This window comes from Pezoporus wallicus, unplaced genomic scaffold (assembly GCF_028554395.1).
Source record: "Pezoporus wallicus isolate ANWC-B61680 ecotype Strahan unplaced genomic scaffold, APGP_CSIRO_Pwel_v1 contig_4238, whole genome shotgun sequence".
Taxonomy (NCBI): domain Eukaryota; kingdom Metazoa; phylum Chordata; class Aves; order Psittaciformes; family Psittacidae; genus Pezoporus; species Pezoporus wallicus.
This window is the reverse complement of record NW_026637932.1, coordinates 2917941-2944444: the sequence shown is the minus strand read 5'-3', so window position 1 is coordinate 2944444 and position 26504 is coordinate 2917941. Positions and strand designations below refer to the sequence as shown.

The following is a 26504-nucleotide window of genomic DNA, read 5'->3' as shown; positions in this document are numbered from 1 at the left end:
GGAGTGCGCACCATGGTGTACTTCAGGCTGTGTGAGAGTTCAGTGAGCTGCCTGTTAGTCATATCTTTGCTGTTGCTAACTGATAGCATGTAGTTGTCGTGGTTTCTTTCTGGGCTTTTCTGATTTTTCAAAGCTATGTGGTTTCTGAGGATTTAGTTGCATGTTTAGCTCTGTTGTTTTATTCGTAGTTTCCCAGACAGGCACAGAAGGGGAAAAAACATAGTTTGTAAACAGAGTTTTTAATTATAGTAAGAAAGCTGTGAGGAAAGGTTCTTTATCTTTTCCTCAAAAGTGGTAAGTTCAGATTCGCTTTCCAATAGAGATGGAGAAAAAACCAGCCTGCCTTTAAGGGAATGAGATGGCTTGGTGCTTCACAGTGAACTTGAGTACCAACTGGGAGTTATTTTAGTGCAGCAGAGGCATGCCAGGCATCCTCTTATTCCCCAGCTGCTTCCTGAGGTGGCAGAGAAGGTGAGAGAAGGAAAGGCTTTCTGTTTTCTGCCCATATCATTTGTCTCTGGGTAGTCTAAGGGAATTGGTGGACTCTGGGGCAGTGTGGTTATTGTCCCAAGTACCAACATGCTGATAAGCTTTCAGTGTTACTCCTTGTGGTTTGTTTTGGTTTCTTTTTATGGTGTAAATACTAGTAAAACTTAGTTCCTGGTACTGATTTCTGTGGTAGGAGTAGATGAAAACCTAGGTGCAAACCTTCGCTTGTCCATGGCAAGTGAGTGGTCATCCTCTCCTCTCCCCAACACTCACTTCTGCAGGTACGTTCTTTCATGTTTGCTTTCTTTCCCCATCTGTGGGAGGCTCGGGGGGGGACAACATATATAGGTACCTATATTTCTAGTCAAGGTACAGGTTTTAGTGCTGGGGTTCTCCAGTACAGATAGCCACTGGGGTTGCCAGGCTTGTTCTCCTGCTCTAGACTGTGCGTCCACCAGCTCTTGCAGTGGTGGATCATTGAAGGGAGCGTGCTGGAGCTACTGCTATTTGCCATCCTTTTACTTCTCTGTTTTCCTACTTTAGCAAATATGTGTAGCCATAGAAAGCATGGCAATATTAGTAGATTTTCAAAATGAGTTAGGGTTTAGCTCTCTTGCAGTCCTCCCCTTGGCTTGTTGCAGTGCAACTGAAAGACACTGAGAATTGTGTCTTGAGTGGGTAATGTAATCTGCACCTGTGTAAATCTGCACCTCGTTTCTGCATCTGTGTAAAATACACACTATATATGTGTATACTTACAACCATTCTATGCTTAACACATTTATTAAATGTAAAGCATTACATCAGAGCATTTTTGATCTTCATTTATTCAGTTAGTGGAATTCTTAATTTGCACAAGACACGGGTCGTAGAATATTCTCTGAACCATCTACCACCCGGTTAACCTTGGGTAAACTTTACTAGCTTGTGTTACCTATGGCACGTAGACTTTGTGATTTTAAAGTACTCATTCATTATTAAAGTAATACATGCTGTATATTTTCCAAGACTTACCATATTCCATATCTTAGGATGGAATATGGCAATGTATTGATCCGCTCTCAACTTTCATGTTAATTTCCAGTGAATTTTAGAGTTGCTGGGTAATACCAAGTATTGATCTCTTTTTTTTCTTGTGTATGTTTGTATTGTGGTCATAAGTGATTTTGTTCAGGGTTTTTTTGGGTTTGGTTTGTTTTGTTGGTGCCTTGGTTTTGGTTTGGTGTTGGGTTTCTTTGTGGGTTTTTTGTTTCGGTGGTGGTAGTTTTTGTTTAGTTGCAAGTCTTGATAAAGGTAAGATTTTGTGGAGACTCTAATAAAAGTCATTCTAACTTTATGCTTTTTGGTGCAAACCTGTCGGTAAGTCATTCCCATTATTGTCATTTTGCAAAAAGTTCTAAGCCATAATTGTCCAGTATTAATAGAATGAATGGGTATACAGTACAATTTTCATTGTAGTCCTCTAGCTGTCACTACCTGTAGTTTTTAGTAGATCTTACATTGCACTTATCACAAATGCTGTGTGTATATGTATGGGTATACATATACATTCTCTGTATGAATATGGGGAGACTTTATGTTCCAAAGCTACCATAACATCCACTTACTGGTAATCTGCTCTTGAGCTTTCCTAGGATTAGTCCACCAGTTGAGCTGTAGCTTTGCAGGTTTCAAATTTGGAGCATGTTTAGTTGGGCCCGAACTGTGGGAAGGTGTTTCTCAGTTTTCGAAGGTCACAATACCGTGCCATTGCTCGACGGCCACCAAGAGCACGGCTTGTGACAGTCCTGCAGGTCAGTAAGAATCCAAACGCCCATTTATCACCATGTACGTACAGGTGCCTTGGTTAGAGCAACTCCCCAGTTAAATAGGTGCTACTCTTTTCAGGAAAGGGTTACGTTAAGAAAACAGAGGGCTGGAATTTTTAAATTGATCTCTTGAACTTTGTCTCTTTATACCATAAATGTTTTAATGAATTACTTGTTGGGATTTTTACTCTCTTTGTGTCTGCTCAGATTGCCGGTTATGAACCTACAGATTTGTACTAATTCACAATTTGAATTGTTTATGCAATAAAATAAGGACGACTTTGATATAAATGACAACATGGGCTTTTTAGCTTTATTTTTCATTACCCTTGTGTTTGATATAGAATAAATATTTGTTCTTCTAGCCAAGGCATCTTAGAGTTTTATTACCAGTTTTCTCCAGACAGTTTTCCTCCGGTACCCCTTTGTTGAAAGCAGAGCACAGCTGGGGCAAATATTGGTGTGTGGTTGTCAAATTACTGGTTTGTGCATACCTTTTGCTTGGGTTACAAATGGGACTAGAAGTTCAGAATTCATTATCACAATTATGTCTATTATGGAGACATATCTTAAGCTGGGTATGTCCCCCAGACTCTCTCCTGTACATTTGGTTTTACTGAAGCATAGGGCATGGAGGCTAGTGTGTGTTATCTAGAATGAAAGTTCTCCTTCAGGAGTCTGTGAACAATGTATGGGTAAATCCTCTTTTTCTGAATCATGTAAAATTTGCTTAAAAAAAGTCAGCAGTACTTGCCTGTGTTAACAGAGCAGGTTTCTGGACTGTTTGGAATTTAGAATTTTTATTATGCTTCTAAATTATTCTCCACGTTCTGTTTCCTGAGTTGTAAAGCAATGAAAACACCAACTCCTAAAAACTTTGCTTTTCAGCAAGGAGGAATTATTGGTTAGAATTGTCTCTGACTTCCTTTTGGACATAAGGACATTTTAGAACATAGCAAGTTAAATCAAATTCAAACCCTGTAATAGAGTGATAAACTTCAATAGGTTTGGTTGCAAAATTAAATTAATTTTGTATAGAGTCAAGGAAAATCTGTAGCTAACATAAATAAGTGATTTATCACAGAATCCCAGACTGGTTTGTGTTGGAAGGGACCTTAAAGCTCATCCAGTTCCAACCCCCTGCCGCAGGCAGGGACACCTTCCACTAGACCAGGTTGCTCCAAGCCCTGTCCAACCTGGCCTTGAACAGTGCCAGGGACGGTGCAGCCACAGCTTCTCTGAGCAGCCTGTGCCAGGGCCTCACCAACCTCATAGTGGAGAATTAGTTTAGGTTGAAACCCTGACCATTCATTTCAGTGATGCTGCACACAAAGTTTGTGCAGTCGTAATCTGAGCCCAAGCAGATCAAAGTTGTCAGTGCAGCATTGAGAGATTTCTGCTGTATTGGGTCTGTCTGAGATAGAGTTCATTTTCCCCATTGCAGTCAGACTGCATACTCACTGTGTCAGTATAAAAGTTTACAGTCTGCAGTTTATAACAACAGATACACTTCCTTTCTTGCCTGCATGGGGAGGGGAAGGTGGCAAAAGAAGGGTGGTCATTTTAGGTCCTGACACAATTATAAAACTGGACTCTCCTACAGCATCACATGGAGGTATATCTTCATGGGTACATACAGTTTCACTGGGGCACATGTCAGGTGCTATAGACATGCTTTAACATTTAATGTGATCATTTTAGGATAACATAAAAAGGAGATCTTTGAATTTAAAGTCTTTTAGATTTTTTTTAGGCTCTTAGATTGTTTTTGATTGTTTAAGATTCTCTAACTCCCAGCTATCCCTCATTATTTTCAAGAGAAGATTTGCAGTGGAAAAATGTATTGGTTGTGATATTTTGAAATAAGGAAGACCAGGGATTTTCCACGATTTCAGTTGTAGTTGACTCTGATTCCGTGACATCAGCTTGCAGAATGCTTGCACTGTAGAAATAATTGGTCTGTGTGTGTGCAATGGGTTCAGCAGGGCATTGGGTAGCGAGGAACTCTGGGCAGGCTCCCATTGTCTCAAGATCAGCCACTGCTTTGGCATAAAAAGAATGTCATCTATTTGAAGCAGTAGTAGTAGTAATAATAAAGTTACATCTTTAAAGGGAATCAACCAGAGGCTCACCTTTCTGATAAGGAACAAAATTTGAACTTCACATAGCTTTTAGGACATCTAGTAACACTCTGTTATTGGGATACTGTTTTTGTTTTCTGTCTTTGAATTGTTTTAAGCGTTCAAGCATAATGCTTACAGAACCAGTACTTGCATTTGATTTTTGTCAAGGTTTGCACTCCAGTCTGAATTTCTGTGTAGAGATGGACTTTAGATTGGAGAATGCAGTATGTTGAAACCTGGAAACATCCCTCTCAAGAATAGCCCATTTTAATATACTGGAGGATGCTGGTGCCTGCGGGGCAGGGGAGAACTTGATGCACCAGGATTTGATGTCAGAGGAAATAATTCCTGCATTTTCATCTTTGCATGAATTCTACATTGACAGAAAGAGGCTACAATTGCTCTGATTGTTACATGGATTCTTCCTTTGCTGTCCTTCCTCAGGAGACTAGAGGATCACTGTACATCTAAACTGCTTGACTGGGAGCTCCCCCCTTGCTGCTCTAGTGGAGAAATACTGTTGGATTATGAGAATGAAAATTTCAGTACATGCTTGTAACATCATCTGCCAAGATACACCATCAGATTGATTTTATATCAAACACGTAAATGTTAGCAGGAAGCTAACCCAACTGCTCCTGACATTTTATAGTCCTTTCTAGAAAAGCCAGCTTTCAGAAGTCACATGGACCTTGGAAAGGTTCTTTGCAGAATTTGCTATTTTAAGTTGACAGCTTTAAGTTGCAGCTCCTTCCTGAATTCGCTATTGCTTTTGTCTTAGGGAAATACACATCAGGGTACAGGGTCTCCTCCTCTAACTCTTGGTGTGCAGGGAGGGGCACTCTTGTCCCTGAAGAAGTAATAGGCATTTGCATCTGTAGGTTTGCCCCCTCTCAGGTGGTGAGGAGAAGCCCTGTGCTTTGGCATCTTGGGTACTGGTTGTTGTTTCAGGCTTCTTGAGGAGCTTCATGTGCCTCTCATTTTCATAAATCACTCTTGCTTTGGGCAACAGGGTTCTTGCTGTCAGATACAAATGAGCAAGTGTTTGAAATGAGTTTAGTGGCCAACTTCTTCTGTTGGAGGTGATAAAAACTAGAATAACTTGATTGAAATAGCCAGGCAGGGGAGTTTGGAGCAAATTATATCCCTTTTGTTCCCCTGGTATCCGAACATTCTGTTTGTCCAGAAGCAATTCAAGTTACAAATTCTGGAACATGTCGCAACATCGTGTTAAACTCCAAGAATTTAAAGAAGCTCCTCACTTGCCATTTTACTTGGTTTTAAGCTGTTGTTTCAGCATCCCTGGCATGTAAAAGCAAACTTCCAATACACTCCTGTCCCCACAGATGTGAAACAAATGCCAGACATTGTTGCTTTCCAGTAGTAATATTAAAAGCAGTGGGAACAAAGAAAAGGCTCAGGCAGACACAAAAATCTGGTCCAGAATGACTGTGCTCGGCCAGTATGTTAATAGTTAACTCCTCCGCCTCGATGATCTGAATCTCTTCCAGGTGACTGAGTGCAGCCCTGTTTAGCTTCCTGCATTTGTCAATGTGAAAACACGCACTCGGGCTCCCTCGCCATTGTCAAGCTGCCGGCGCCTTGCGGTGGTTTCGCTTCCTGAGCCAGAGAGCAGCAGCAGCAGCAGCAGCTCCTGCCAGGAAGGAATCAAACAGCTCCTAACTCCTTCTCCTCCGGCATGCATGCCCTGTCAATGTGTCAGGAGATACTGGAGAGCTATAGGGGCCGATTATTAATTGTTTTTCATTTAAAGCCTTTTGGAATGATTTGTAGCTGGTCTGGGAAATGATAGGTTGGCAAGTTTTGCGTCGCTGTTCATTTTTCCTGGGTTTCATTCAGGCAGGTGATTTAGCGCTTGCTCCTGCTTGTAGCACACAACGAAATCATGCTGGGGAGGGCTGTGAGCATGGCTGAGTATTTGAGCGGGGTAGTGAAAGCTGTAGGTACTGAAGTGCTTGATTCAGTGGCCTGATCTGACAAAGCTTGTCTATTTATCTTAGGGAAGATCAGGGAAAAAAACCCACATAGATAGGTGATGTTAGGTAGGAATTCTGAGGGCATTGTGGGAGTACCTGGAGTGTCTGTGACCTTCGTTTGGTCACAGAAAGCAGCAGGTATTCCTAAAAAGTTATTTTCACAATGAACACCCAAGGGAAGTCTGCAGAAGAGAGGAGAGCAGCTGCTGTTCCGAGGGTTAAATTCACTGTAACAGTACCTTAGGTATTGGAAATCTCTAAAGGGTCCACAAATGAAATAATAATAAAAAGTCTTGACAATTAATAAAAGCAAAGCAGGACAGGTTACTCCTGCTTCAGACAGGTTGTGCCATGCAAGAGGATTGTGTCCATCCAATTAATACTCAGTGCTGCAAAATTGTTTTCCTTTTGAGATCAGTAGATTATTCTGGTCAAATACTTAAAACAGCCAGGAATGAAATCTCTTGCACGTTCCCCTTTTGTATAGCTCTCGATTTGCCTCTCCCATTTGTATGATTTTGGAGATTTCTGAATGTATTTCTAATAATGAGCTTTTACCTGCTGGAATGGAGAAGCAGCAGAATGATTTGTCACAGCTTTTTGCTGGAGGAAAAAGTAATTCTGATTTTTAAAAAGAAAAATTAAAAGCCGTGTTCTTGTTATTGCAGTATAATCTAATGTTGCAAACCCTGGTGCTGCTCAACAAAATCCAGTGGAATACGAGCATTTTGTTGAGACACTAAACAATTTATCCTTTACCTAAATGCGCTTGTAAAGGTGTCTGCCCTTACTGTGCTGCCAGGTAACAGCTGGGTTGCAAGGAACACTCAGTTTGCTTTGAGATGCATGCTTCAGTTTTTGGATGTATGTCTTCTTTTTTTTTTTATTTTTGCCTTTTAATAATGTGAGATTGCAATTAATGCTTTAAAATAACTATGTTAAAAACCGTGTTCTCTCCTTTTCCACTCCATCTTCCTGTTCTCTTCCCACCAGGCCTCCCAGTGGACCATTCTCAGCTCTCTTCCCTCGTGCTGAAGAATCCCCTAGGCTTGAACCCAACATTTCAGGTGAACTTGAATGCAGCTGGCCAGGGTTCATCTCCTCTTCTGAGTCCTGTCCTTAGTGATGCTGGTGGTGCCAGGGTAGAAGAGGATGACGAAATGAAACGTAAGGTAAAACAATAATGTGACAAGGAAAGTGAACCAACTCTGTGGGTTGTTTCCACCCACCTACCCCCAATTTTCAGCCTCCCTATCTCATTTAGACTTTTTGAGATGAGGTTGTAGCATTGACAAATCACTCTGCTGTTAGTTGTCCGTGGTTTTTCTTTTTTAAATACCTCCTCTTGTTTATCCTTATAGCAGGCATATACATGGAAAATACACGCAGTGATTGCATTGTCTCTCCTAAATGCTGAAGCTCAATGTGATATTTCAGCAGCTTGAGTTCTCATTCAGGCTGAAATGAATTTATAAAAGGATCTTGAAAGAGAACTTTTTTATTTTAATTGGTCTTAAGCTTGGTCATTTCAGAGACTTCTAAGGCTTTGATGCCCGTTTGACTACAGTATTTTAACTTAAACAAGCCCAGGCAGAAACTGATGTTAAATGGGTTAAATTTAACTAATTGAATTTCAGCAGTTCTGCAGCTTTATTGTACAAGGAAAACATCTTAACAATAGTTCTATTAATAGGGGCCTGATTTTAAGGGTAGTGATGCCACTGTATTTCCACCTGGTTAATCAGGGCATTTGTATGTAAACTCTTCAGCTCTTAACAGTGTGGACTTTCTACTCCATGCTGCCATGATGTTACTGTTGCTGTAGAAAGCTGCAGGTTTTGTTGCTTTTTGAGTCACTGTTTTCTTTCATTTTACTGGTAAATGTTTCCTTTTCTAATGGAGGTCGATTGTAGTGGTCTACTTGGAAAGTGCATAGGAGCTGGGCTTTTATGGTGTAGGTTTTTTTGTTTTGTTTTTTTTTGTTTTGTTTTGTTTTAGGTTTTTTTTTCTGAGTTCCTCACACCCAGAGGTATTTTTATCACTACTGAAGTCAAAAGTTGAGCAGTTTTTTCTGTGCATGGACTTACTCTTTTATTAGTTTGTTTCCAGATTTGGTAGTTTTGTGACACTGTAACGTAGGTACAAGGCAGGCAGGATGGTCTTTCTTAGTCTCATAATCCCTTGGTTTTGGCCTTTATGAGTTCAGACCAGAGCGTTTTACTCAACACAAGCAGTTCACTTCGTGTGAGCTGCATCTGGAGAGTGTTTGAAGGTTTCCAGGTGGGATTGTGTGTACATAGTATGTTGAAACACTAGTTTTTCCAAGTGGGGATATTTGCCCAGATGCCTGCTATGGCTGTAGGAATGTTTTCTTTGGACTTTGGAAGCAGACTGATTCCTTAGAGAGTTCTTGTGTTTGTTTTTTTTTTCAGTCATGGATTGATTTGCTTTCCTCTGGCAGCGCCTGACCAGTAGTAAAGGCGTTTGGCAGGGCCTCTGTTACACTCTGACAGCCTTCCACTTCTTGGTGCTTCTGGTACAGGGTCTGCCTTGCAGCTGCTGCCAGGACTCAGCACAGGGGGTTCTGTTAGGCCCCGAAACACTGGAAAAAAAAGAAAATTAAGGGCGTTAGATTTCAGCAGGGAACAATTAAGAAAGCAGCAGGAACTTCAGGGAATAAACCCAAAGGGGTGATGAAGTGGGGAAGGAGAAAGGAAGAAGAGCTTGGGAGATGAAAAGCATCTCTGTGCCTCAGTCAACTGGAGAATAAAGTGAAAATGTGCAGAAGTGCTCAAAGGAGATGAAAAAGATAGCCTGTGCAATCTGTGGAGAGTGTGAGGTTGTGGGCACGGTGTATTTGCACAGGCCCTCACACTCTGTATGTTCTCAAGGATGAAACAATACAGAAAAATGTTTTGGGGGGGGGGGGGGGACCAATCAAGTGAGGCTCAAAGGACAAGGTGTGAACTGGGGACAGGCAGGGTCTTTTCCAGAGTTCTCAGGAATGTAGTGGCTGATGTACCTCACTTGAGAGTAACTCTTGAAGCAATTGTTTAAATGAGTAAGAAACAATGGCAGGTGCACGTGAGCTAGGAGGCTTCTGGGGAGTCCCCAGAGTGAAGAGGTGATGCTGGGAGAGGAAATGAGCAGATATGCGTGTGTGCAGTGATGTAGTGCAGAGCTCGCAGCTGGATTGTCTCTGCCGTGGCTGCAGAGATGAGGCTCCCTGTGATCTGTTTTCACAGCCTGTGGTTGATTCCATACCCAGTTTTGTTTTGCCTTGGTGAACTCTGTGTTTTCCATGGAAGTTAGTCCCTTAAGGGCACTGTGCACTATAGTATCCTCTGCAGAGCCCAGGAGGCAGCGTACACAGAGCTGTGTTACACAAAAAACATGCCCATTAGCAGTAATTCTCATATAATGTAAGAGACTTCCGAAGTTCCAGCCAAGCTAGCGTGTGTTGTTCTGTTGATTTATTAGCAGGGTGTTCCATGACAGGTAAGTGTACAGGAGGAAGGGGGTAAGTGAGATAAAATGGCTGTGTCACCTGTCTCCAGGGACGTCGGGAAGATGATGGTCCTATCCTTTGGGAAGAGGCTGCTTGAGAAGGATGCCCACTGAGGTTAAACAGCATTTTGAAGATTTATGACACTACAGTCAGGCAAATAGCCCAAGAAAATATAAAAAATACCTGAAGCCAAGATGAGTTAGGACTTTCTCTTCCACCATGTACCTGAGACAGGTACATTAAAGTTAAGAGGATGGCTGTGGTGTGAATAGAAGTAAGAATGTGGGAGTTTGTCCTCTGGTTCCTCTAGAGAGGGTGCTGATGTTGGGACATGGAATCTAGCATGAAGTAACCTGAAACTGGCTAGATAGTTTCTCAAAATTAATTATTTGAGGATACACACCTCCAGGGATTCTATGTGACTAAGATGGACTCAATGGATATATCACTGAGCAACCAGGAAAACATCTCCTCCATGAGCATCATTGAAATGGAGGATTTGGAAGCATTGAGTAGCTGTGCTGACAGTGCTGGTGGGCATCTCAAAAGTATTTCTCAAAAGGGAATTCTTTATTAACCTGGTTCATACAAGGAAAAGGGAGAAAAAAAAGTCAAAGCTTTGTTACCCTCAGGAGGAGCTAAGATGGATGCCAAATTTTGACATAACTCAAATGGGTTTGCTGTCATTTATTTTCACCAAGCAAGGATTTGACACAAAACTGCAGCACAGCATAGTGCGCTGAAGGGCCTAAGCATCATCTTAGCTTGAAATGTGATTATTTCCTTAGTATTAGTTATGTGATTTATTTTGCTGTTGTTTTCATAATGTATGTTTTCATGCTAGCTCTGCTTTTGGTTCATTGCAGCTGCAGAGCACCTCTTTTCACTCTTTCCTTCCTTTGTGCTTCCATGTCCATTCTGTCTTCTCTTTTCTTTAAATAGCAGCTCTGGAGCCTGCGGTTGATGTAGTTTGATTTTTATGTTTTCTTAGCTAATTATTACAGTCTTCAAAGGGTTTGAGTGAAAGCTATAAGTGGAAATAGAATAGTTTTGGAAAAGGACTGTATTGCAAATCTGCTGTACTTCGTTTGATTAGGGAATTGTTTAAAACCTAGGAAGATTGGAATAACTGTTTCCACATTTTTATAAAGTGCTCCTTTGATTTTTGAAAGTTCATGTAACTGATATATAATTGACTATTTTCTTTCATAATCTTGTAATATAAATAGTATTTTGTAGTGAAGTCAGTATTGGAGAATATGATACTGAATACAGAGATGCCCTGTTAGTAATCAACTTCTCCATTTGCACACAGCAACGGGAAATGTATGTAAGTTTGAGCTTGTGCTTAGTAATATTTGTATTTTAATACTTGATTGATTACTGTGTATTCTACCCAGCGCTGCCCAGCTGACAAGGCATACTTCATAGCAAAGGAGATTCTTGCTACAGAACGGACATATTTAAAGGATCTGGAAGTTATTACAGTGGTAAGGGGTTTTAACATTCTTTAATGATGTTTTTTTCTTAACAGATTTGTAATTGTTAATTGGGGAAACCTTGGAATTCCTTCCAGATATCAGAAGAAGGAAGTCCTATGATAAAGCCTGATCCATGAGCCATGTAGCTGTTACCTTCCTTGTTACATAGGCCCTCATGTGGGGGAGCAGTACCTTCTCTGGACTTCCATGGTTAGCTCCAACAGCTACATCACATGTCATTTTGATGTCTTAGGCAAACTTTCACTTGGAAAATTGTAAACAAGGACACAAATGTGCAAATATGTTTTGCATTCAACTTCAGTGATAGTCATTGCTGTCAATTCTGCTTGTAATCTCTCTAGCAGCTCTGCCGAATTCCCTGGGGAGCTGTTGTCTTTGTCCCTTCAGAATTGCAGAGGGTGTTAATGATCCTTAGGGCTTTGAGGAGTTTTATCTTTTTTTGTTGCTTCTTTTTCTTTCTCTTCCTTTTCCCTTCCTTTCACCCAGAATGGACAAGTGAGTCCTTGTTTGGAGGACAGCTTGAGCTTCCAACTGTCTTTCTTTAAAAGCCTTTGTTCATGTAGTCGAGGTTTGAACACTTTGACTGTTGCATTCCTCTGAGCTCTAGTTTTAATTTCATCAAAGAGAAGCATGAGTCCCTTAATTCTGTGTGTCTTCAGCTGAGGTAGTCTCTGCAAGATCAATGAGCATCATTTCTCTCAGATTCCTCCTAGAGGCTTCCCAGCACTTCTGCTGAAAGATGGGGGAACATCTGGTACCTCAGAGGTTTGGGGTTTTCTTAAATATTTTCATTCCTTCCAGAAAGGGAACGGAAAGGAATAAAAAAATTGCAGTGTGTGACATGCAACAAGATGTCTCCAGCTACTGAATAACTTGCACAGGACTTTTAAGCTTTTCCAGATTACATCTTCCCTAATATTTCTTCTTCCTTCCTGCTGTTTGCCTATGCACACACTTTCTCCTCCCCCATTGCTGCAGGAGCAGGAACTTTTATGGTAGCAATTAATTTCTTCAATGGAGAAACGTGTCTCATGTATGTTTTTTCCGGCAGTGGTTTCGCAGCGCAGTCATCAAGGAGAACGCTATGCCAGAGGGCCTGATGACATTGCTCTTCTCTAACATAGACCCGATTTATGAGTTTCATCGAGGCTTTCTGAAAGAGATTGAGCAAAGGCTATCGCTCTGGTAAGCATTAATAGTGTGGTGCCTGGGCAGTGAGCTGGGTGACCTTTTCCTATGTCCTCACTTCAAAGCTGTACTTAATCTCTTTTTGAACTGGTATTTCTGTGTAAGTGGAATCAAGGAAAAAGTCTTTATAGTTTTTTAAAAGGTACTGAATATATTTTGCAAAGGCCATTTTTCAACTACTGCCTTGTACATAATATCATAGAATCATATGAAATGTACTCCAGATCAAGGTTTTTATCATAACTTGGACTGAAAAAGACTCTTAAGATCATCGAGCCCAACCATCAATGTAACTTGGTGTTGTCTCTGTAGCCTTAGAAAAGAGAAGAAACGCAAGGCCAAAAAGATGTGTTTTTCAACACCTGGTTAATGAATCTTCAGGTGAAATCTAGGAAACACTTGTAATTAAGACTTGAGTTCAGTTCTTGCAGCACAGTTTATTTTGAAGAGCGTATTTCCAGTCTTTTAATCTTTGTATTACTTTCTCCTGACCTGAGATGTAATGTATTAGAATACAATTGCCATTCAAAAGGGAGTAGTTAACATTGACAAAGTATGAATGAAAATAAATGTGGGTGGGATCATGATATGATATTTTTTCAGAAGTCTGAGAGGTTAAGCTCCCAAACAGACTTTTGTTTCAGACAAGTTCATTTCTGTTCCTTTCATGGTTTTCTAAGCATGGCTTTGTTTGCTATTTCATACGGCTTCCATATTTCTGTACCAAGTTTTCGGCCCAAACAGTGAGATGGGAATGTCATGTGGCTAAAAATGGATAGCGGAGGCGTTAATGTTAGTACTGCTTTCCTTAATTTTACTAAAAAAGTCTTTCAAATGCACAGATACCCAGGAAGCGTTTTTTAAAGTTTATGTCTTGAAGAACAGGGGAAGGTGGAGGGAGAAAAACAAAATTTCTTGATCTCCCGTGTACTGCGCTGCCTTATTTTTTCGCCTTATGTGTATTTCAGGGAAGGAAGAACCAATGCTTACGTGAAAGGAGATTATCAACGCATTGGAGACGTCATGCTCAGGAATATGCGTACTCTGAAGGTAGATAAAGGATTAAAACAATGGACTCTCGGAATTGTTGAGTCAGTTTTTTCTTTGGTCAGTGATGGGGGTTCGAGGCTTGGCGCTTCCACTAAACCTGAACTGACTTGCAAATAACTGTTGTTGATAAGCAAGTAAAAACCCCATGAATACTCACAGTAAGGTGTTATACCACTGTTGCTTATCTAACCACCTATGTTTACCCTCAGGAAAGGTCGTTCAGCAGAAAATAAAGAACAATTATTTAATTAGCTTCACTGTGTCTTCTCTATTTGCACACCTTGAACTCACCCCTGTGGAGACACTGTTTCGTAAGGGTGTTTAATCCAAAATAGAAATACTTTTTTAACTGCAGAGTAGCTTCTTCTGAAATGAGGTCACCTTCGCTTGGAGTGCCTTCATATGGGACAGTTAACACTTGTCCTGTCGTAGTGAAGTAATGATTCAATAAATATCAGAGAGTGGTTGCTTTTTCTTATTACATTAATATTTTGCTTTGACCCAAGTAAATTTTTGTACGGTTCAACAGGAGTTTACGAGTTATCTGCAGAAGCATGATGAGGTCCTGACAGAACTGGAGAAAGCAACAAAACGCTTAAAGAAGCTGGAAATGGTGTATAAGGAGTTTGAGCTTCAGAAGGTTTGCTACCTGCCCCTCAACACATTTCTGCTCAAACCAATTCAGAGACTGATGCACTACAAGTTGATCCTGGGAAGGCTTTGCAAGCACTACACAGCAGAGCACCGGGACTTTGCTGACTGTCGGAGTGAGTGAGCTCTCAGCTGTATACGTGCTAGGCAGAAACCGATTCCCATGTACACACAAAGTTCTGCCTGTACCCTGGGAGAGAAAAGCGTTACGTCCACAAATTCAATGTAAATGCTTTTTCTCCATTCAGGACCTCTAACTCTCAACATGCAGCTTCATGGAATACACAGGAACTTTAATTTAGATTGTTGAAAACATAACTGCATAGTGAATACTGTAATTTAAACATCCTAAAAAAAAAAAAAAAACAACTAGAATATACCAAGTAGAATAGCAGAAAACTGGCAGGAGGCAGCTTAATTTAAACAAAATATTTTAAAAAATAGTGTTTAGCTTATGTTTTAAAATGAACTTTGGTTTTCTTGAAGGTTTTGGTATCGGGTTTCCTTACTCTCCTACCATGCTCTGGTGCAGGGCTCCTAAGCTTTTTTGCAATAGATAGAAATTTGCCTTAACTGCTGGTTTGGAAAATGCAAAAGATAACTTAGATATGGACTGTTCTCTTTGCATAGAATTAATGCTTTTTCTGGCATTCATAGAATTCCAGAATGGTTTGGATTGGAAAGGACCTTAAAGATCATCCAGTTCCAACCCCCATTCCAAAGGCAAGGGCACCTTTCCACTAGACCAGGTTGCTCAGAGCACCAGACAGCTCAGCCTTGAACATTCAAGGAAATGTTTTTCTCATGGCTAATCTTGATGGATCTTAGTGTTTCAACTAAGGCTGGAAATCAGTCCTTTTCTTGTCCCCTTTTTTAGCAGGGGATTTGTGTGCAGGTGTTTTAGGAACTCTTTGTTGTTAAAAGTAAGCATAGGAAGAAACATATGAGAAGCATAGGAGCCCTATGCAGTTGATTGCTGGTCTCCATTTTGCCCCTAGGTAACTATAAAATATGCTTTAAGAAATTGGCAGTAGGTCCCTTCCAAACTATTCTGTCCTATTCTAAACCTGGCTATAAATTTCAGATTCAGTTTTCCAGGGATAAAATTGGTGGTCTGGGTTTGTCTGCTCTGTTCTGATCCCCTCGGTGCCATTTTCCTTATAGATGCACTGAAGGAAGTCACGGAAATGACATCTCAGCTGCAGCACAGTCTCATTCGCCTGGAGAATTTCCAGAAGCTCACAGAGCTGCAGCATGACTTGATTGGTATAGATAATCTCACAGCACCTGGTAGAGTAAGTACTTTTGCATAGTCTCCAGAGCCTTCATTATTTTTATGTCCAAGGAAGTGCCTTTGAATGATGTACTTGCCATCACTGCCTCTCTGTATTATGGAACAACTGTAAAGCCTTCGTGTAATTGTCTTCATAGTAGGTCCCATGGAGGTCTTGATGGCCTAGGGAATAGATCAAAAATGCTTCTGCTTAGACTCTGGCTATAGTTTTGTGTTTCCAGATACTGGGTACACTGGGGTACTGTGCTCTGTGTTTGGGTGGGAAGCTGTATGTCATGTACTCTATTGGAAATCCACTGCCAAGTCAGCTTATGTCTGTCTGGTGCAATCTCTGTCTGTTAACTGAAACTGCATGGAGAGCATAGTGATGATGAGAGCCACATCACTGGGCAAAACTGGTATCAGTGACTCATTTTCTAGTACTTTGTCTAGTTCCTGCTTGGGTTTTTTGTTTCTCTGTTTTTGATAGATATACTGAGCATAAGTGCAGGAGCGTCGCGTATGGTTTTGGGATGCTATGGCAATCACTGCAGTGGGATGTAAGTGTAATAGGTGAACTGCTGGCATCCAACAGGAGCTCTTCTCCTTTTCCTTCTCTTGCTTCATTGATTTAAATGCTGGTTGCACCAAGGAGCTGATTCATGTTACAAAACAGAAGGAAAGGTGTCATCTGGCATTTAACAAATCTGTTTAGTGATCATTGCTGGGCACCAATCAACATCTGTATACTCTGGGATGAAAAAAAGAACCATTAAAATTCTCTGTGTTTGGGAAAGATGAAGCTTTATCTAACTTCTTATTTATCTAACTTCTTATTTTCCACTGCAGGAGTTTATCCGGGAAGGTTGCTTGTATAAGCTCACTAAAAAAGGTTTACAGCAGCGGATGTTCTTTCTGGTGGGTGTTGCTTTCATAAACCCAAACTCTTACAAGATAAAGTTGTTGTGAAAGTGTGATGAAAATCAGCAATCAGAGCTGACAGCTCACTCTATGGGATTTTTAGAGCTGGCGTGATTGTGACAGCACTGTCTGTTCAGCTGGTTTCCTTAATGGCATGTAGTTTTAATGGAATTTTACGGATTAATTGCCTCTCGTATAAGTAAAGAGTGGCTTTAAGGAAATGGGGCCAAACTGACTGAGAAATGGCAGTTGTTGGGTTTTTTTCATGTGTTTACAGTGGTCTTTAAGCAACAGATTGTTTAAAAGGATACCAAAAATACTTGGCCCTGCCTGCTGTCTCCAGAGCACTGATTGTATTCTTCCTGCCTTTTTCAGTTCTCGGATATGTTACTGTACACAAGCAAAGGGGTTACAGGGACAAATCAGTTCAAAATTCACGGACATCTTCCTCTGCATGGCATGTTGGTAAGTGCTTTCAGGTTGCATCACAACGTCAGGGAAATTTGCCTTGAAGCAGGTTGAGGCATTCTTTCAGGGCATGAGATCCAAAGCCATGAACTGCTCTCAGGCCAGTGACAGCAGTCTGTGTGTCAAACATTTATCTGCAGGCAGTAGGCTTGTTCCTTCCATCCTTAGCAAAACAGCTGGAGCACACCCTCTTGACCATTCATTTTCAGGCTGCTGAAAGAGGCTGATCTGGAAATAGGGATTTGTCCTGGCATTTTCTCCCTGTACACACACCAGGCATCTAATCAGTCCTCCTGTCTGCCCACCCCCCTATTCTAATGGGACTGTTCTTTCTGTGTTTGATTTGCAGCTGATAGTGCTTGACCCACCGGTAAGTAATAAGCTGAATCCTGCTCAGAGCCCTCTTCCCCTGTTGGATGTGGTGGTGTGCTGCTAGAGCTGTGGCAGTAGAAACACACAATGTAGATTTTCATAGAGAGCCAAATTAGACTTAAAATAGGTGGTATTCATAAAAATGTAGCTGTTCTGCACTTACTGCAACCGGGTTGTAATTGTATTTGACTCAAATTCCTAGCTAGCCAAGGAGGACAGGTTTAGGGTTTATCTGTCACCAAGCAGTGATGAGAAAAACCTTTTCTTTTTGTGCAGGTGGAGGAGAGCGAGAATGAATGGGCTGTCCCACACTGCTTCACCATCTATTCAGCACAAAAAACCATAGTGGTGGCAGCAAGGTAACAACATTTCTTTTCCTCAGTTGCCTGTAGGTTTGATAGATACGTTCTCCAAGGTGTTACTTTTTGGTTGTTTGCTGCAGAGCCAGGGGGTGTTTTGTGCATTCTCTGGAATGCATGACTTCAAAACAAACACAGGATGCTTCACAACTCCTTTACCAGTGTTGTGTTTTGAGAACAAATAAGTTACCTCACGAAAGGGTGTGTTAATAAGCACACAGCAGCAGCAAATAACACTTGTATTGTTATTGCCATTGTATTGTTTTCTAGTTAACAGTACAGTCCTTTAAACAACTGTTATAAAGCAGGAGACAAAATGAAATCTAAACATACAAATATTTGAGACCTAAAAAGAATTAAAATCAAGAACATCCTGATGAATATAAGGAGGGGAGAGTTCCCGCATGGATCTCATGAAGGAAGCTGGGAAGGGAGAGATAAAATTAAAGGCTGATTTGGAGAGGAAACTGGCTCCTTTTCAGTGTAACTTAACTTGTCCCTGTGCTGTGAGTTCAGTGCCTTTTATTACTTTATATCTGAAATATACTTAGGATGGCTACTATGCCTATTCTCTCAGGATCGGCAAACATGAGAGCGTGAAACTACATATAGCACTTCAAACAGCAGTTCTGCACACAGGGAATGTAGCCAGAGGTAGATAAGAAATGCTGTGGCCATTTCTAAAGGAAAACCTTATGCTGTTGCATAGCAATGAATATAGATACATATATTTGAGCTGTAAAGCTCTTGCGACATAATAATGGCTTGAGCCATGGATCTTGTAATGGAAACTATGTGGGGTTAAGATATCACATAATAAATCCTATGTCCCCTTTAAAAGCTGTACTGTCTTTCAGGTTGCCTCTTATCCTTGAAAAAAATAATTTCCAGGGTGGTCATGCCACCCATCTTCAAAACGCTTTTTGAAGTGAAAACAAGATTTTGTGTTTGAAATAACCCATCAGCTATGAAGCTGTCTGTATGAAGAGCAGTGATGCTTTAGACCGTGTAATTCCTCTTCTGAGGCTGATAGTTCCAGAGGAGAATATGTGACCCTTTGGCTGTCTGTTCTCTTTGCTGTAAAGTCCAAGCCTTAAATGGTTATTTTAGTCTTGTTTCAAGGCCTGAAAGTAGAGGTGAAGGCTGTATGAGAACAGCTTCATATATGCAAAGCTCGTGTGTTGGGGGAATTTGTATTTTATTTTTATTTGTTCAATGGAAAGGGGCTGCTCCTTGTGGGCAGTGATTTGTGCCTTCCATCAGCACACCAGCACTCCGCCACGGCTCCAGGCTGAGGTGATCTCAGTTTGCACTGTTCATCTTGCAGTACCCGCCTGGAGATGGGGAAGTGGATGGAAGACCTAAACATGGCAATTGAAATGGCCAAGAAATCTACTGAGAAATCTGACATGCTTCTGGAGAACTCAGTATGCAATCGCTCCAACAGTAAGTGCTGTTCTCTGCCTTTTTGAAAAGCATCAGTTGTCATGTACTTGTCATCTTTCCTATTGTGAGCTTGACTACATGGATGGTGTGGGTTTATAATTTGTGTGGTAATTGGGAGTTAATTGTGCTTTTGTTTTAATCAAAAGAAATATGCTTGTCTTCCTAGACTGATGTTCCTGGTAACTTTCAATGCAGCAGAGTTGTTGATTTTATAATGTCCTTTATTCATCTCTTACAGAGATTTTTCTCAATTTAAAGATGTAGTATGTTTTCTTGCCCAGAAATGGGGTGGGTTTGGGGATCAGCTTTTGTAGTCCAGAATTCTTATGCCTGTCTCTGGTGTTGTTATGGATGTGCTGAAACATGTTGTATGCCTTCTTGGACCACTTCTTGCTGTTCCTCACTAAGGATTAACTGAAGATGAAATGGGGGGGGGGGGGGTGTTTGTTTTACACAGTATTGAGTCAGCTGCCCCAAGCAGAGCTGAATAATGAAAGCCAGAACAGTCTGCTCAGAGTGGTCTTTTGGAGCTTTGTAACCAGTTCAAGTTCATGTATTTTAAACCTGGATCATAGGAACTAGAATACTTTTTTTTTCTCAGGAATCCCTGCTTCTCTTGCTCTTTGTATTGCACAGTTTTCTTAAACCAGTACCAAATTCTCCTCCCCCAGGATCCTCTGATGAGGTCTCTCTAGAACAGGAGTCCGAAGATGACACACACTCTTCTCGTAGCTCCTTGGACAGGCAGAGCCACCACCGTGCCAACACAACCATGCACGTGTGCTGGTACCGCAACACGAGCGTCTCCATGACTGACCACAGTGTGGCTGTTGAGGTACCTGCAGGGAGCAGCACTCACGTCTCACTGTCCATCCTGGCTCTCTCAGCCACTGCTCATCCTCCACTCCATCTCCCATTTTGACTTGGCAGCATCTCTGCACCCATGGGAGATCACGGGCTATTAAAAGGCCACTGCATGCTTGCCCTCCTCTGTGCATGTCTGTGTCTGCATACACATGCTACTGTCTCCTTGCAGCAGGGTTTTGCTTCAACAGAGGCACTGAAGGAGGCAAATATTAGAGGAAACCCAGGCTAACCTAGGACTGACTTGTTCCTTTGGGTTTCATCAGCCTTGCTGGAAGTTACCTACCCGTGATCTTTTCCTTTAGAGACTGACTCTGCTGTACTGAGGTCTGGTTAGCTACTCTGCTACATCTAGAATTAAGAAGAGAATCTGACTTCTCTGACCTTCCCTCACTGGCAGTGGTGAGCAGCAAGCATTAGAAAGTGCCATTTTACAGCAGTGTTGTGTTATGCTGAACAGAGACTTAATATGTATCTGCTAAGAAGCTGTTACCATGGGTCTTACCACTCAGCATAGCTTCATGGCACACTGCTGGCATGTTTTCACACTGAATCCTACAGATTTCAAGAGAGATGACTGTTCAGCACTCCTTATGTAGAGCACTGGTTGCACCAGAACTGCAGTTTCATTCCATGTGGCAGTTTGGCAAGGTCAATTGAGTAGGACTCCTTCCTAGAGGCTGGAATGCTTGGAAGACTTCCAGAAGTAAGAAGGAACATAAATAACATGAAGAGAAAAAGGAGGCCACTAACTAGACAAACAGTAATGGGGGAGGGCGCTGCATCCTTGTATTTGTACCTTTTTACCTTCCCTGCCCTGTTCTTAAGGCATTTTTTATTCAATGAAAGGAGTTAAAAGTTGGGCACTGAAGCCCCTGGGTTTTCATGATGTAGAAAGCGTATCTATCGGCTCAGTTAAAGAGGTCCTAGGGATTGGCTTAGGATAAAGAAGTTGGGTGCTTTAGCTGGCAAAGAAAGTGGTTTCTATTGGACGAAACAGGCCTTCCTTTCCCTGCTGATACCCTTGTGAAAGGCACCATCTTACTGTTCTGTACCTGGATAATGAGACCACCCTGCTACAGACTCTGGGATTAAGCGTGTGAGTTCTTGCAGCTCCTTCTCGCTTTCGTCTGTTCCATGTTCTAATCCATCTTTTATTTTTCACAATCCATTTTCCTTTAACAGATGCCTTTCTTGCATCACTTCTCTTATCCTAACGTTCTGTTTTTCTTTCTCTCTTCCTTTTCTCTGCTCAGTTTTCTGCTCTCTTGCTGTTTCTCCAGAGCTTCCTCCTCGCTATTTGCTGGGTCAGGCCCAACGGCCCAACACAATCACCCATGTTTGTTGGTACCGGAACCAGAGCCTATCCCTGTCTGATTACCTGTGCATGATCCAGGTAAAATGCCTGTCAAGTTCTGTGCTGGTGGGGACAAGCCATGAGATGCCAAGGAAAATGTACTGCTGCTCAGTTTGTAATTGCTCAGTGAGCCCACATATGCTGGTGTGAGGATGTCACAGCAGCAGAGTTATAACTTTGATATAGTATTTCCTCTTGTTTATGCTTCCCCAAATTGTTCTCTATGTATAAATCTACTGCATATCCTGTCTTCTCTAATTAGAAAATCCATTTGCTGTCATTCCATGCCATAGGTTTCCTTATCCCGCTGTACAAGCACTGGGTGACTGACTCCAAGCCAGCAGTGCTCAACTTCCCCGCAGCCTGCTTGCCACGCTGGGCTTGGCTTTGCACAGCTGCCACGTGGCACCCTCTGTTTCCTCTTCTGCTTAATTTTCCTTCTCATGCAGTGTGCTCTATGTGCTTTTTTCTGCACATAAAAAAGGTGGCTAAGGGATGGACACCGTCCTGCTGTCACCGTTCCCCTGACCACAGAGGAGAGTGGCTGCTGGAGGGATGAGTCGGTGCAGCACCCTCCTGACATTGCGCTGAGATACAGCGAGAACTTAAACATAAAGGGGAACTTGCTGTTAATGGAGAGAAATCACTGCCTGGTTTATAAGAAGTTAGTTGTGAATTAGTGAACTGAAGATACAGTCACTCAGTTGCCAAGTGAAATATCTGGGAGGCCTTTCACAGCAGGGGAGCGAGTGCAGGAGCAGTTGTAGGAGCCTCAAGCTTTTTATCTATGGCAGCTGCTGTCTTTTTTTGAAGGACAAGTGGCCCGTGGTTTCACAGGAGTTTTCATTCTCTGCTAGAACCAGCTCTCTGGATACTTGCTGAGGAAGTTCAAGAACAGCAATGGCTGGCAGAAACTGTGGGTCGTCTTCACCAACTTCTGCTTGTTCTTCTACAAAACACACCAGGTGAGCAAGTGGGTGGCTGCCCCGTCCCTGGCAGTGTTCAAGGCCAGGCTGGACGAGGCTTGGGGCAACCTGGGCTAGTGGAAGGTGGTCCTGCCCATGGCAGGGAGTTGGAACTGATTGAGCTTTAAGGTCCCTTCCAACCCAAACCAGACTGGGATTCTCTGATTTCCAATTCTGTTGATGGTACTGACCTTCTGTGGGGGAGGGGGAAAATGTCACCTCCTGCAGTGACTAATGGAGGTGAGGGAATCAGCAGCGTTTTGTCCATTTCTCTCCCTGCTGGGCTTAGCAGTTAAACAGGCATCAGGGATTTTCCTGCCTGGGGTGCAGTCAGTGCCTGCTTTGTAACAAGCTGTGCTGCAGTGCAACTGGTGCCTCTTCCTTTTATTAACCCAATAAACTGTGTTGATTTTATCCAGGTTTCTTGCCTTGAGGGCACATTTCTTTTGGGAGGGATATTTTAACTTTTGTGTCAGATCTGTGCTTGGAGTTCCAGAGAGAGGGAGTGGAGGAGGAAGGGGGAGCCCGGGAGGCAGCAGTGGACAGGGGAATAGAAGCAAGTAACTATAAAACCAGTGAAAGGAATGGGGGAAGGTTTCATTATAAGCTGTCAGAGGCCTTGCAAAAGATAAAGGCTGCTTCTCCTCCTGCTTTGTCCTAAATAATACAAAGGTATTAGCTGTACGATACGCAAGAATGAGTGCAGGTTGGGATGAGCTGGGTGGCAGGGGATGCCTTGCACTAAGGGCTGGGCTGTTGGGCTGTTCCAGGACGATTATCCCTTGGCCAGTCTCCCACTGCTTGGCTATGCAGTCAGCACTCCTGTGGAGGCAGACGGTATTCAGAAGGATTATGTCTTCAAGCTGCAGTTCAAGTCCCATGTGTATTTCTTCAGGGCTGAGAGCAAATACACCTTTGAGAGGTAATTTTTGGCTTTCCCTGTCTGTCTAGGTGTTTGATAATATCCTGTTAACTCACTGGTTCATCACCCCACTCTTTCCTCCTGATAACAGGAGTTGTAACACAAGGCTGAGAGCAACATGTGCAGTGCTGCTTTTCACTTTACTTTCCCTGTAACAATGTTTAGCAGCGCTGTTAGGGCTTCCACACATGGTCCAAAGTGAATCATGTTTCAAATACATCATGTACAAAGCTTTGCTGTTACATTAGCTGTTGAAAAGCCTTGCACTGTGTCCTGCCGTGCAGGGTAGTATTGGCTGGTTTGGAGTGTGTTTTTATGGAGAAGGTGGCACATACTTCTCCCTTCCTTGGGAGAGCATCACACCTTCATAAGCAATGTACGTATCAGCTACCTGAGCAGGGTAGTGCTTTTTAAATCCATTGGTTTCATGTGATTTCAAGGAGAGAATGTCTAATTCACAATGGATGTACACTTAGAGAAGAATACAGTGTGCTCTTACAAGAGCTCTCTGGAGCACAAAGCACTGTTACTAGGTTGTTACTAGGACAGGCAGCCATGTTCTGCAGTGTATTTACCATATCTCAAGCTATTCATTTGAAGAATTAATTTCCTATAAGACTTGTAAAAGAGAGGTGGAAAAGTGGAACTTTTGTGGTGTTTGGTGAAAGGGGTACAGCTCATAATGGAAGGAAGAGGTGATGCATCTGTGAGTGAGGGGTTGAGCATTTCTAATGTCCTTTCTTGCCAGGTGGATGGAGGTGATCAAGAGAGCCACTAGCTCTCCAGCCAGGTCGAGCCTGCTGCTTCCAAAGGATGAGAAGGACAGTCACACAGACTGACGTGGGGCAGAGCTGGATCTCTGGTGTAAACATCAACAGAAGAGGCAGATGGAAACAGGAGTCTCTGGAGCTGATAAAGCAAAGAACCAGGAGGCTCATTTCTACCTGGTATGGAAAGTGGGAGTTGAAGGAGTTGCAGATGGTGATCACATCCACTACCAATGGTATGGAAGAGGGTCAGGTCTGCTCCAGTTGAACCTACTTAAGAGAGAACCTAACAACTGCAGAGCTTCAGTGTGCACACATCACGGAAGGTTTATTGTTCCAGTTGTACCTGTACAGTAACACCCTTGCCTGCCTTGAAGGCACATGCCTCTTGGTTTTACTTTTTGACTGAATGGCCAGCATATATGGGAGAAAAATAGCAGCTGTCAGTGCTGCAGTTGGCTCGCAGCTGCTGGTGCCAGCGCTGGCTCCCAGAAGTTCCCTTTCCCCTGATGCTCAGCATGGTTGGCTGTACTGCTGCTGTTCTTGTCAGCCTGCTAGCACAGTTGGCTCAGACTAACAGGGGATCCACAGATGTACTAGCTTAAACACAGTTCATGTCGATCAGAAACTGCAGATCTCATAGAACAACTCTGCTCTTTGGCAACTGCCATGGCAGCAGTTTTCCATGGGAAGTGGGAGGACTAAACCTCTGCTGAGCTGTTGAGGTTTTGCTATATTGTGGGTCGGTACAGGTAGGGTGATGGTTTTTCCTCTGAACTCTACTATGATTCTATGCTGAGAGGATCAGTCACTATTCTCATTTCACATCTCTGGAGTTTCTTTATTCTGTAGTAGGCATTACTTAAGCCATGGGATGATGAACACGCTCTCCACCCTGATGCAGGTGATGTTTTCAAGGCATTTAAGCAATACAGGAGAACAAGCTTCTCTGAAAGTCACTTACTTGTGCTTGTGTCATGCAAAGACTCCTGAAAATCCCTATTCTTACCTTTAAATTTGGGGCAGGATCCATCTCCTGTTTCTAATGAAGGTGTGAAAGTCACTGGATTCCAGTTGGAGCATCAGTGTCTGTGGACTCTATTAAATCTCTGTATTAAATCTGAAATGTTTGCGGTTTGTTCTGGTTTTGTAAAGCTGTTACATTTGGTTGCCTCCACAGAAGGACTGAAATAAGCAAAGTGCCACAAAATGCTGTTGGATGTGGCTTTGATGGGCTCTAGGGACTCTGCTTTTGTATTAGACAGAAAAGTATTTGCATACTAGAAGGAACAATGCAATGGTGCAGTGAAAGAAAAGTGTCGCACACTGGGAGGATGGAGGAATGTGGAGATCCTGTGAGAACAGGAACTACAGAGGCCAGCATGTGCATTCTCCAAGGCTGTTTCAGGTTATGGTCTAACATGTGTGGGATGAGGACTGTGGGTTCCAGAGGGATTTTCCAGACTGCTCACTTGGCATTCACATCCTAGAGAAGATCAGATCCAGCCTTGTCCGCCACTGTCACAATGACCATTGTCCCATGTAAGTTAAATGTACCTAATTTATTAGTGTCTTTTTAAAAATGTTATTAACTGTTGTAGGTGTATACATGTGGATTGCTTAGGTATGTTATAATGCAGCTGAATGTGACTGTTGGAAGTAAATAGCATCTTGGTATAAAACTCTCTCAGTCTCTTATTCCTGAGCCCACCCTCCCCATCCATGGCCACGCTCATGGGAGGATGGACAGCATCTATACAGAAACATTGCTTTTCCTCAGGACTGAAGGAAAAGGTTTCACACTTGATCAATGAGTGCATTCAGTGGTTTTCCTGGAGGATAGTGACAGTTGTTTTGTCATGGTCACATACTGGAGGCTGTCAGCAGGAGCGTTTTCCTCTTTCATGAGAACTCACCTACAGTAGCAGGGCTTTCTAGCACCAGGATTTGAAATACTGTCTTTTTAGAGTGTTCAAGTTACTCAGCAAGACTGTGGTCTGCAGTTCACACAGCATCAAGCAGCAGAGGGAGAGCACCAAGTCAGAATGACGTGGAGGAGGTGGCAGAGCCACCTTTAGTGGGCTTGTGGGTGCCACCAGGCTGGGGGAGCAGCTCCAGGACTGACAAACACTGTCTGAAATTAATAGAATCACAGGGTGGTTTGGGTTGCAATGGACCTTAAAGCTCATCTAGTTACCAGCAAAGGACTAACGTAATCTGTCTTTTGCTGTGTTCCCTCCTTGCACAAGTACTTCAACAGGTCTGTCTCACAAGGCATTGTTAGACTTACATGAGGCAGGAAGATGCAGGGGAAGACCAAAAAGAACGCAAAGAAAAGCAGCTTAAACCCATGCTTTTTTCCCCTAATAATACAATGTTACAGCAGCCTCATTTGTTTTATTACTTTATTGAAAGTGGCAGATCCCTTTCAACGTTTTTAAAAACTAAACCCATTGTTGCTTTGAATACTGGAC

General features: G+C 42.4%; 1 protein-coding gene across 6 annotated transcripts in view; it reads left to right on the top strand.

Moving 5' to 3' along the window:
- Positions 1 to 25712, top strand: part of FARP2 (FERM, ARH/RhoGEF and pleckstrin domain protein 2) — a 73596-nt gene extending 47884 nt beyond the window's left edge. For 2 of the 6 annotated variants that reach the window (XM_057408403.1, XM_057408402.1), the window contains exons 14-27: positions 7411 to 7589; positions 11326 to 11415; positions 12479 to 12612; positions 13584 to 13665; positions 14195 to 14432; positions 15481 to 15611; positions 16439 to 16507; positions 16886 to 16975; positions 17627 to 17709; positions 19037 to 19155; positions 19827 to 19990; positions 22234 to 22341; positions 23112 to 23263; positions 24012 to 25712. In XM_057408403.1, coding sequence (XP_057264386.1) covers positions 7411 to 7589; positions 11326 to 11415; positions 12479 to 12612; positions 13584 to 13665; positions 14195 to 14432; positions 15481 to 15611; positions 16439 to 16507; positions 16886 to 16975; positions 17627 to 17709; positions 19037 to 19155; positions 19827 to 19990; positions 22234 to 22341; positions 23112 to 23263; positions 24012 to 24102 — 1730 coding nt within the window. In that variant the 3' untranslated portion in view covers positions 24103 to 25712. Of the gene's footprint in view, positions 1 to 7410; positions 7590 to 11325; positions 11416 to 12478; positions 12613 to 13583; positions 13666 to 14194; positions 14433 to 15480; positions 15612 to 16079; positions 16407 to 16438; positions 16508 to 16885; positions 16976 to 17626; positions 17710 to 19036; positions 19156 to 19826; positions 19991 to 21275; positions 21416 to 22233; positions 22342 to 23111; positions 23264 to 24011 lie in introns of those variants that run through there. The other 4 variants (XR_008972061.1, XR_008972060.1, XR_008972062.1 and 1 more) reach the window with 4 other exon arrangements.
- The last annotated feature ends 792 nt before the right edge of the window (positions 25713 to 26504 follow it).